Source organism: Anarhichas minor, unplaced genomic scaffold, assembly GCF_050575085.1.
Source record: "Anarhichas minor isolate MPS153535 unplaced genomic scaffold, ASM5057508v1 ptg000123l, whole genome shotgun sequence".
Lineage (NCBI taxonomy): Eukaryota > Metazoa > Chordata > Actinopteri > Perciformes > Anarhichadidae > Anarhichas > Anarhichas minor.
In genome coordinates, this window is record NW_027466569.1 from 1,066,862 (window position 1) to 1,078,439 (window position 11,578).

Consider the following 11,578-nt stretch of genomic DNA (forward strand, 5'->3'; position numbering starts at 1 on the left):
TTCTGGATGTTGAGTGAATCTGCATATATTTGTTTTATTTGATATCTTATTTTGTTTTAAACATTTTTTTTATTTGTCTCCAAACAGAAAACTGGACAAACTACAATCTGGAGCAGAAGTTTAAAACAGATATATACATTATGTTCTATTTATGATTTAAGTTTATTTAAAATAACTATTTATAATTAATTTGAGTAATTATTTATTGATAATATTCTATTAATGTTGATGTATTTATTCAGAGGCTAAATGTGGTGTTGAATAATAAAAAATAATGTTTTAACAAAGAAGTAAAGTGTCATTGTTTTATTTTTGAATTTAAAATAGAATGTGATTTCTGTACATCATCTTCATCATCATCATCAAACACACCACAGCTGTAAACACTGAACACAATCGATTACCAGTTATTCACCAGGAAAATTCATTTTTTAGAATCAGCAGGAGGTCCTGTGACCGAGCTAGCGTTAGCCACATGAGCTAGCTAGCTGATTGTTGTTGATGCAAATACCCGACTTGATAATTTAGTTCACGAACATGAGACCAACCTTGAGACCAAAAGTACAGAAGAAATATAAATCTTGGCTGCTGTGAAAGCTGGACTGTAGTAAGTTTAATCTCAAGTTTTTAAGGAAATGTTTTGACTCAGTTTTGTGAATCTTTTGACTCGTCTCAATTTTGAGTCTTTTGACTCAGACTCGTCTTAGTTTTGTGTCTTTTGACTCAAACTCGTCTTCATTTTGTGAGACTTTTGACTCAGACTCGTCTTAATTTTGTGAGACTTTTGACTCAGACTCGTCTTAGTTTTGGGAGTCTTTTGACTCAGACTCGTCTTAGTTTTGTGAGTCTTTTGACTCAGACTTGTCTTAGTTTTGTGAGTCTTTTGACTCAGACTCGTCTTAGTTTTGTGAGTCTTTTGACTCAGACTTGTCTTAGTTTTGTGAGTCTTTTGACTCAGACTCGTCTTAGTTTTGAGAGTCTTTTGACTCAGACTCGTCTTAGTTTTGTGAGTCTTTTGACTCAGACTCGTCTTAGTTTTGAGAGTCTTTTGACTCAGACTCGTCTTACTTTTGTGAGTCTTTTGACTCAGACTTGTCTTAGTTTTGTGAGTCTTTTGACTCAGACTCGTCTTAGTTTTGAGAGTCTTTTGACTCAGACTCATCTTAGTTTTGGGAGTCTTTTGACTCAGACTCGTCTTAGTTTTGTGAGTCTTTTGACTCAGACTCGTCTTAGTTTTGTGAGACTTTTGACTCAGACTCGTCTTAGTTTTGTGAGACTTTTGACTCAGACTCGTCTTAGTTTTGGGAATCTTTTGACTCAGACTCGACTTAGTTTTGGGAATCTTTTGACTCAGACTCAACTTAGTTTTGGGAGTCTTTTGACTCAGACTCGTCTTAGTTTTGTGAATCTTTTGACTCAGACTCGTCTTAGTTTTGTGTCTTTTGACTCAGATTCGTCTTAATTTTGTGAGACTTTTGACTCAGACTCGTCTTAGTTTTGTGAAACTTTTGACTCAGACTCGTTTTAGTTTTGTGAGACTTTTGACTCAAACTCGTCTTAGTGTTGTGAGACTTTTGACTCAGACTCGTCTTAGTTTTGTGAGTCTTTTGACTCAGACTCGTCTTAGTTTTTGGAATCTTTTGACTCAGACTCGTCTTAGTTTTGGGAATCTTTTGACTCAGACTCGACTTAGTTTTGGGAGTCTTTTAGTTGTTTAGTAATTAGTTGTGTATCCAGGTAGCAGAGACTCCATCAACCCTGTTGGCGTAAAGGTCCGAGTTCAGTTCGGGTGTTTTCTGGACTAACATTTCCTTTTTGGGTCCAGGTCCGGTACGGTCCAACTTTTCACGCCTTACTAAAGACTTTGATTCCTCGATCCGTGTACAATCACACACACACACACACACACACACACACACACACACACACACACACACACACACACACAAAGACATTGGCACTGTTGGCATGGCAACAAAGCACAGTAAAAAACGCTGTGAACCATCTAACGATGAATACGCAGCGTCCTTCGGAAGTCTTTTTTCTCGTTATTAAGAGTTTATCTCGTTAAAAAGAGTCCTGGTTGTAAAAGAGGAGGTCGAGTGGTCGGACTCGCCCTCAGTCCTCCTCACTCTTCTCCTTCTTCTTCTTCTTCTCTCACTCTTTTCAGAGTGTCTTCCTGTCAGTCTCCCAGTCGGAGGCGTGTCGGGGATCTCAATCCTTTGAGCTCGTCAGTCCTCCAAAATGGCTTCCAAAGAAAGTTCAGCTTGTGTTGTGATCAGGCCATCAGGACACCTGGAGGCAGAATAAAGGGGGAGGAGTTAGCACATCGCTAACACACGGAGAATTCAACATTTTTGATGCAACTATCATGTTTACACTCAATAGAAATAAAAGCAAAATGCACTTTATGTTTCCTGGTTTGAGCCGTTTAGTTCCAATGAAGGACTTCTTAAAGCTACAGCATCCAATGATGTTTCAGACGATAGAGAGCGGGCTGCAGTTTGGAGAAGTTGTTCCAAAACACTTTGATCTACAAATTTAAAGGACCCATTTGACATTTTGAGAAATATGCTTTTTTTGCTGACTTTGGTTACATGAGAAAAAAACATTTTGTGAATATGAATCTACAGCCAATCAGACGTCGTTGTTATACTGTAGTTTTAAAATGGATTAAACAAACAAGATATTACATTTAAATCAGTGAGCTTCAGAGGTACTTTGGTTACCTTTGGACAGAACCAGACTAGCTGTTTTTTGGTCTTTATGCTAAGCTAAGGTTACTTTTCTATCTATAGACAACAGAGTGGTATCAATCTGAACATTTAACAATTATCAATTAAGTAATTAAAAACTATTTCTTCAACTAAAGATTCAGGATGTGAGAAACATGTGGTTCTTCAGACTAGAAACATCTCCAGAAGATTCTGGTTCTCAGACTGACGACATGCTTCTGGGTTCAGAACCAAACAACAACACAGACGGCAAATCTCATCTCAACAAATCCTCCACAGAAATATTTTTAAAAGATGTCTCGCATATCATTTTATACACATTTTCTCAAAAGTCAGCGTGAAATATTCAGCAATCGTTCTTTTAGCAAAGGTTAAAAAAAACTCAAGAGTTTGTGTGCAATACAGAGCCGGTGTCATGACGAGGGTTAGCTTAGCTTAGCATAAAGACTGGTAGCAGGGGGAAACAGCTAGCCTAGCTCTGTTCAAAGTTGCCTACCGACAACTCCAGAGCTCTCTGATTAGCATGTTGTATCTTGTTTGTTAAATCTTGACAAAGCTGCCTTTATGCTAAGCTAAGCTAACCTCGTCCATCTCTGTACTTAACACACAGACATGAGTTTGCTATTGATCTCTCTGTAACCAAAGTCCCAAAATGTCAAACTATTACTTTAAGAGCGCTTTCCCATTTAATATTATTTTATAATTTTCATGGCACCACTGTCTTCATATTTGGTCTCAGTGTGGCTACCCAGAATCCCCTCCTCCTCCTCCTCCTCCTCCTCCAGCTCCTCCTCACCTCCACACTGTGCTTGTCCTGAAAGACACAAACACAAAACTCCCTTCAGTGATTCATTCCCACCACATAGAATATTTAAATGGAGTCGGTTAAATGAGAGTAAGAAACATGACGATATAAAATCCTTCGTCCTCACCTCCACGTGCAGTCGCTCCTGTGAGGCGTTCAGGTGCATCTGCCGCTGCTCTTTGTCGGCATCGGCGCGGTGCTCCTGGCGCTCTTTGGTCAGAGCTTTCTGAGCGACTTCTCGCTCGTGCTCCCTCCTCTCAGCCAGGTGCTTCAGAAGCTCCGCCTCCTGACACTAGAGGGAGACAGAATTTTGCTTTTACAACAGAATCCCGGTCATTTTTTATCAGATTTTACAGAATAAAGGCCAGCTCCCTGTTTCTTCTACTATTTTCTGGAAGCATCATTTCTAAGATGTCGTACGCAAGTGCTCCGTCTTTGGTCGATTTTGAAGGATCAATAATCAGAAGACCTGCAACAAACTGGTTCACAGACTTGATACTGGCGATCAGAAACATGTCTAAAAGCGAGTGCTGTGGCCATAATGTTCTCGGTTTCTTGAATCCCTCCAAAAATGTGGAGAAACACGGTTACAATAACTTGTGGGGTTCCTCAGGGATCGACTGTAGGGCCACTGCTTTTTTTTCCTGGTCCACCACTTTGGTTCCAGATTGAAACATCACAACAACTATTGAATGAATTGTTGTTAAAATAAGTTTGAGACATCCATGTTCCCCTTAGAATGAATTGCAGTCACTTTGTTTAACCAGTACTCTTTTTTAATGACCAAATACCTGCAAAACTATTGAGATTCCCATTTAGCCTTGGCTGTTCTTCGTGTGTAGTGCTAATAAGCTAACATTAGCATGTTAAAATGCTTAACTAAGAAAGTAGAGTTGCTGAAAAGCATGTTAGCATTATCATTGTCAGCATGTTAGCATGCCGATGTTAGCATTTAGCCCAGAGCTCCGCTGGGCCTCAGTACAGCCCCACGTTCGTCTTGTTTTGGTAGTGAGAACTAGTGTGGCCTCACAATAACAATTAGGAATCATGTTTTATATTCACACACCTTCCTCCTCTCCTGAGCAGCGTCCAGCTTCTTCTGGATCTCCTCCAGAGAGGGCTTCTGGCGAGGCGGCGTGGTCGCCCGGAGCTCGGGGCCACCGTCGAAGGTGGGCGGCTTCAGGATGACCTCGAAGGCCTGGCCGCTCGTCCGCTTGCTCAGCTCGATCACCTCCATGTGCCGGATGTTGCACAGGTTCAGGTCCACCACGCCGGCTGCAAAAAAAGATCACCAGGACCGTGAAATGACAATAATCAAGAATGTGGGCTTTATCTCTCTATGTTCACTATGTTTCCGGTTCCTGGTGTGTTAACAGCTAACCTAAACCCAAGATAATCATGACATCTTGGTTTTTGACTGACATGTCACTTGTGGTAGCAGGAGAACCACAGATGGAACTAACTGCATGGTTCTGTAACACAGCGGTTGATTGATGTTAGGAGTAAAGAGGGTTGCTGACCTTCCTCTTTCTCGGCTGTGGGGCTTCTGGGTTGTGGGAGGATGCAGGAGCAGAAGAGAGACACCAGGGGGAGCTCTCGCATCTTCTCTCTGTACGCTGGAACGTTCAGGGAGAGAGAAGAGAAGAAAAGCTGAGCAACAGATCTGTATCGATTTACAGGAATGTAGAACACGTCATAGAACCAAGAACCATCGTGAGGCTAAAGTGAGTCTAACAGCTGAGGTTTTACCTGCTAGAGTCATGCTGCTGTTGGTTCCTGTCAAAGACACTGTGGTGAGGTAGAGGGTTCCTGCGGAGACACACGAGTCACATTCAGTTAGTCCAGTGAGTCACACAATCTAACAGCTTGAGCAGCAACCAGAGCCCAACACAGAAAGTCAAGGAACTAAAGAGAAGAAGAACATATGAAAGGTTTCAGGAGAAACAAACAGAAGGTGAAATAAAGAGGAGCTGATCGGAACCTTGTGGAGTTTAAGTAACCTGGGAATTCTGCAATAAAGTCTCATTTGGTAGATTTTGCATCCTGTGGTGTTTCTAAATGTTGAAAACTGCTAATAAAATACATTCATTCCGTTTTGTTGGTTCCACTCTGATGTTTATTCACATCTCTACGAAGCTGAATCTCATTTTGATTTAAAGTCTTCGTGTTTGTTCTCTTTCATGAGTAGGAAATTATCGTGTTATTGATCATCCAGCTGCTGCACAAACACTCTGAACAAGAAGTTCATCAACCTTCATTCTGCAAACTCATCTGGTGCATGAAAAGTTCCACATTCATAGAAACACAAACACTGTCTGTCTATCATTCATCTTTCAAGCATCTTTGTAGCTTCTTCAGTCTGAACAAGAAACACAAAGAGATTCAGATCACAAACAAGCAGAAAGCAAATCTTCACTTCAGAGGAACAGATATTATTCCTCGATGCTGTTTGCCGCCTAAAGGGTCGATCCCAATGTGTGTGTGTGTGTGTGTGTGTGCAGCCACTAAGCGATGATGTCATTGTTGCCAGTAAGCGCATCACCTTCTGCAGAGTTGAGCACGCAGCTCAAACACTGAACTGATTATAAAGAGAAGACAAACAACAACAAAATAAAAGATGCAGGAAAGAAAAAGAAGCAAAAGAGACCAAAAAAAACAAAAGATTCAAAAAGATTCAAATGATCTGCAGCTGAATAAAGGAATGAATGGACCTGCTTTCCTTTGTTCACGTGTTTGGTTTAAAAGAGGCTGCAGAAACATGCAGAACGCTTAGAAACATGATGAAATGTTCACAAACACATGAAGACATATTCAACATAAATATGTGAGTACTCACCCTGCAGTGATGCTCAGTCTCTCTGCTCAGAGTGAAGATCTGCAGCTCAGCAGCATCAGCACCACACAGCAGCCTGCTGCATGACATCACCAACCAGCCATCCCATTGGCCGGCGGGGATGCTGGGCTGTGATTGGTCCAGAGGCAGCAGGAGGAGGAGGAGGAGGAGTGGAGGTTTGATTTCAGAGGAATCCTCCTGATCTGTGACAGAAAGCTCTTCAACACGGTTTTACTGGAGAATTCTGTTTTTCATCGAGATCAATACGAGAAGTTCAACAGTCACCGATCAGCTGATCGATCCCGTCTGACTCATGACATCACGTCTTCTACCAGGAGATACAAAGTGTGACTGAACTCATCCAGAAAATAAATAAAAAAGCTTTTTTAAAGTGAAGAACTTTTGCTTTACGACCGTTTAATTCTGTTCAAATTCACATAACTTTAATCGGAAATACGGCGGAATACAGAACATCTCCATCTGATGGAATGATACTATAGTAGTACCGTATTAATACTGCAGTAGTACCGTAATAATACTGCGGTAGTACCCGAATAATACTGCGGTAGTCCCCTAATAATACTGCGGTAGTACCCGAATAATACTGCAGTAGTACCCTAATAATACTGCAGTAGTACCCGAATAATACTGCAGTAGTACCCGAATAATACTGCGGTAGTACCGTATTAATACTGCGGTAGTACCCGAATAATACTGCAGTAGTACCGTATTAATACTGCAGTAGTACAGTAATAATACTGCAGTAGTACCCGAATAATACTGCAGTAGTACCGTATTAATACTGTAGTAGTACCGTAATAATACTGCGGTAGTACGCGAATAATACTGCGGTAGTACCCGAATAATACTGCAGTAGTACCCTAATAATACTGCAGTAGTACCTTATTAATACTGCAGTAGTACCGTAATAATACTGCGGTAGTACCGTAATAATACTGCAGTAGTACCGTAATAATACTGCACTAGTACCCGAATAATACTGCAGTAGTACTGTAATAATACTTGGATCTGGTTGGATCTGGTTCTGGATCGATGAGCTTCTGAGGAAAATGTCAGCTCTAAATTTAAAGGCTACCAGCGAGCCATTAGTCATCCCGACTGTATCTGAGTATTAACGCCTCCGTCTGTCGCTCTAGTTCAAAGCCAAACCGTCACTCCTCATTCAGACTCATCAGAACCAAACACACGTTTTTATGTTGATAAGAATTCAAAAAGCTTTGATCAGAGAAGTAAGAGTAAGTAAGAGTTCACTGCTTTTATTCTGAAGGTCTCAACTTGATTATGTCCATTTAAGTGGATCCCGTTAGAGTTTATATTTGCACACGTTCTCTGAAAGTTCATCAAAATTAAGTGACGGGAAACTTTGGAGTCAAGAATTCTGGCAAGCGATCGCCAAAAAAAATAAGAATTTTGTCAAGTTCACAGCATTTCTGTTGTCTCCACATGGCTCTCAACATGGCGATGGCGTCATCAGCGGCTAGCAGCTAATGGTGCTAACAGAGCCGACAGGACGGCATCATCAGCGAACACATAAACAAATTATGAAGATTAAAAAAATAAAACTCAACCTGTAAACTGAAGGTGTGACATCGCAACTGCTGCAGCTGGAAGCTGATTGGCTGCAGGACGATTCGTCATGTGACCTCCGACTCCAACACGACTGACAGCCAGCAGGGGACTACAGTTCCCATCAGGCACCACGGCAGAACACAGTGTTCTCACACACTATTCCTCCTCTCCTCCTCACACTGAACCAGGTGATGTAATGCAGCTACAGTGTGTGTGTGTGAGAGTGTGTGAGTGTGCGTGAGAGAGTTTTTGTGTGTGTGTGTGTGTGTGTGTGTGTGAGAGAGTGAGAGTGTGTGAGAGAGTGAGAGTGTGTGTGTGAGTATTTTTGTGTGTGTGTGTGTGTGTGAGAGTGTGTGCGTGAGTGAGAGCATGTGTGTGTGTGTGTGTGTGTGTGTGTGGAGGAGGCTAGGTGAGCGAGAGGCTGCAGCAACAAGGAGAGAGAAACCTCCTCCACATCCCAACTGGTGATGTCATCTGCAGCCAATCAGCTGAGAGCTCTCAGAGCCACAGTGTGTGTGTGTGTGTGGCTTCACAGTCAAATCAGGATTCAGCAGAAACAACAATACATCTGCAGCACAATGACTTTTTTGAGGAGCTGCAGCAAACAGAGATGTTTACAGTAGAACATAATAAAGTAGAATATAATAAAATATAAATATAAAATAAGAATGTAATAAAAAATAGAAGAAAATATAAATAGAGTGAAAATAAAATAAAACAAAATATAATAAAAATGAAATACAATAAAATAAAACAGAGTGGATGAAATAAAATAGAATATAAAATAGAATATAAACAGAACAGAATCAAACAGAGCAGTCATGTGATATAAAGGGGGCGGGGCTCTGCAGGCTGCTGCTTTCGAGGACACACAGCAGCAGATTAACTGGAAGCCATGACATCATCTCTTGAGTCCGGACGATGATGTCACCAACAATGAGGTCACTGCACTGCGCTGGACAGAGTGATGTCATGACAATGTGACCGAATAGAGAGAGACAGAGACAGAGAGAGAGAGAGAGAGAGAGACAGAGAGAGAGAGAGGTGAGGCTGATTAGATATGAAGAAGTGTGTATGTGTTGTGAGAGTGTGTGTGTGTGTGTGAATGAGCAGTCTGACTCTCAGCCAGCAGTCGTGTGTTTGTTTGTGTCGGCGAGGCGTCGTGACTCTCAGCGTTTCTGTTTGTGCTCGTGTCTGTAGCCCACTGAGGAAGAGGAGGAAGAGAGAGAGAGAGACAAGTGAGCTGCAGGCAGAGGAGAGAGGGGAGAACAGACCAGAGTGGGTTGAATGAGTCACTGCAGAGGCTTCCAGAGACTGACCTGAGAGAGAGAGACAGAGAGAGAGACAGAGACGAACCACCGAGACTTAATTCAAAAAATGTTGTCTTCCTGCAGATTTCAGCACATTTAGTGAGAAGAGTTTTGAAACACATTGAAACACACTCTCAGCTCTCTCTCTCTCTACGGCCAAATCCCAATGTCCCCCCTAAACCCTCAAACCCTGAACCCTCAAGGACTTACTGACGTCAACTGGTAAGTGGGTGAGTGTGAGAGACTGTGAGGCAGGGGCGTCGTTAGGCCTATTTTAGAGGGGCTGAAGCCCCCCTAAAATGTTCTTCAGCCCCCCCAAATAATGGCATTATTGGCTTTAAAAAAAAAAAAAGATGTCATTAAATGAAACTATTGTTTCTCACATGGACAAGTTATTTATAACTCTAACATGCTACATATGTGCGTGCGTTCTGGTTTGTATGTTTCAAATTTCACAATGACCCTCAAATTCGGTCTCTTGTGTTATTGTATACTGAATGCAAGCAAAACTACAGAGCAAAATCACACTCTTTCTGATTGAACCAATCTATGAACTGAAACAATGAAATATCTGAAACAATGGATATCCACTGCGCCATATGGGCCCCAAAAAAAATTGCGGCAAACATGCCCCTCCCCTTGGGGCTAAGCCCCCCCTTTCTTTGAATCCTAGAAATCCTAGAAACACGGGGTGCAGTGGACGCATGGAGACGTAAAGAAAAAGGTAAACAAAGAGGACGGATCAGTGTGTTCAGCCTGTCTTAATACATTTACTCAGAAACATTAAGGGTTAAAGATGGAACATTAAAACATGAAATCAGAAGATATTTATTTATTTATTCATCAAATATTTGATTTTGTCATTGAAGCTGTTTTGATAAAACGAGTAAATAGATGATATGAAGTTACCTCATCTAGTGAGGAAAGAGCCTGAAGACGTTCAGATCAGAGAGTACAAAGTATACAATAAATACACAGTTATACATTATATTTATTGTTTTCATGGTAACACTGAGACACACTGAGACACACTGCTGCTCATTAAGTTTGTTTCTCAACGTTTGAATAAAATCTAACTTTGTTCCACAGAAAGTGATGAGATGAAGTGTGACTCATCTTTACAAACATTCAGCAGCTTTAAACTTGATGAAAACAGATTCCTAAATCAAAGTTTTCTTTTCTTTATTCTGAAATCACTGCTGCAAAGTTTATCAATGAACATAATCAAGAATACTTGAAGCATGAAACATACTTCAAAGTACCAGCTCGTATGGCATCTTACCAGAAGTTAGTTCTCTTTTTTTGTGCTTTTAAAGTAAAAAAAAAAAGATGGTTTGAGTCAAAATAAATGTTTGTGATGCAACTTATTTAGTCACAAAACTCAAGTAAAATGAAGATAAATCAGTAAAGAGTAATATTTGTCCCTGAATTAAAGTATAAAAACACTGGAGTACCTGAGGTTTGCAGTAAAGAGCAGTACTTGAGTAGATGTGGGTACGTTCCACCTCTGCTGTTTCATAGAGTGGGAAAGTGAGTCAGCTGCTCTTCAGGCTGAAACCACGCTGCTGCGTAGGCGACGGCACAGATGGTGGACGGGCGAGAGAATGTGAATCCATTCAGAGCTCCGACATGAATGAGGACGAACCACCACAGATTCACAATCATCAGAGGACACAAAGCAACGACTGTCAGCGCTCCTTTTGTTCACCACGTGGTGCGTTTCATGAAGTGAACAGAGCGTGGGAGTTCAGAGAGAAAGGGGAAGCAACATGAAACTCCAGAACCTTCATGGAGGATCATTACAGGACGGCATTAGCATTTAGCTAGCTGGAGCTAATAAACTGCACACTGACGGGATTGAGACTAAAAACTATTTTTATTTGCATATTTAAATGTGCTTCATTCACGTATGTGCTTCATTTACATATTTAAATGAGGTAACATGCAAATATTTGGTGCAAAATCTGCCCCTTTCGATCCAAATGAGCCTGATTGCAAAAACAGTCTGATCCACAAATATGGCCGCTGGTCCATGCTGATTATGAACGCTGGCTGCTTGGCGTAAAACGCATCACTTCCTGTGCGCCAGCGAGGGAAAAGTCACCACAACTCCGATTGGCCTAGTCAGCATTGTGTGAACAAGGGATGTCATATGTAGGTTCTAAAGGGGAACCGATAAGACAGTAAAAACCTGTTCGTATTGACGCGGTCAGCAGTTATCGGTTCTGCTATCGGTACGTTCTTAGTTCTGCAGTGAGACGTCCTTGTCTCTCTGTCTCCTCTCAGTACAGCGTGAGACTCTCAT

The 11,578-nt window shown here is 41.4% G+C and overlaps 1 protein-coding gene across 2 annotated transcripts; it reads right to left on the reverse strand.

The window, feature by feature from the left end:
- Nucleotides 1–405: 405 nt before the first annotated feature.
- On the reverse strand, nt 406–9,419 carry LOC142940952 (stathmin-4-like). 2 transcript variants are annotated; one of them, XM_076083157.1, is made up of 8 exons: nt 7,963–9,419; nt 6,377–6,576; nt 5,290–5,349; nt 5,061–5,156; nt 4,607–4,815; nt 3,668–3,832; nt 3,532–3,549; nt 406–2,295 (listed from the first exon to the last, which is right to left on the reverse strand). In XM_076083157.1, exons 3-8 carry the CDS (start codon nt 5,300–5,302, stop codon nt 2,287–2,289), a joined length of 510 nt encoding a protein of 169 aa, XP_075939272.1. In that variant the 5' UTR covers nt 5,303–5,349; nt 6,377–6,576; nt 7,963–9,419; the 3' UTR covers nt 406–2,286. The 2 variants fall into 2 exon arrangements, with proteins under 2 accessions (XP_075939272.1, XP_075939271.1); XM_076083156.1 differs by having other exon boundaries at nt 6,377–9,419.
- Between the last annotated feature and the right edge of the window lie 2,159 nt (nt 9,420–11,578).

Bases quoted from the DNA above. Each gene is read 5' to 3' on its own strand.
- LOC142940952 (XM_076083157.1), bottom strand. The intron at 4,816-5,060 runs GTCAGCAACCCT...CTTTTTTTGCAG, and splicing joins CACAGCCGAGAAAGAGGAAG to CCGGCGTGGTGGACCTGAAC. The intron at 3,833-4,606 runs GTGTGTGAATAT...GTCTCCCTCTAG, and splicing joins CTGCTCAGGAGAGGAGGAAG to TGTCAGGAGGCGGAGCTTCT.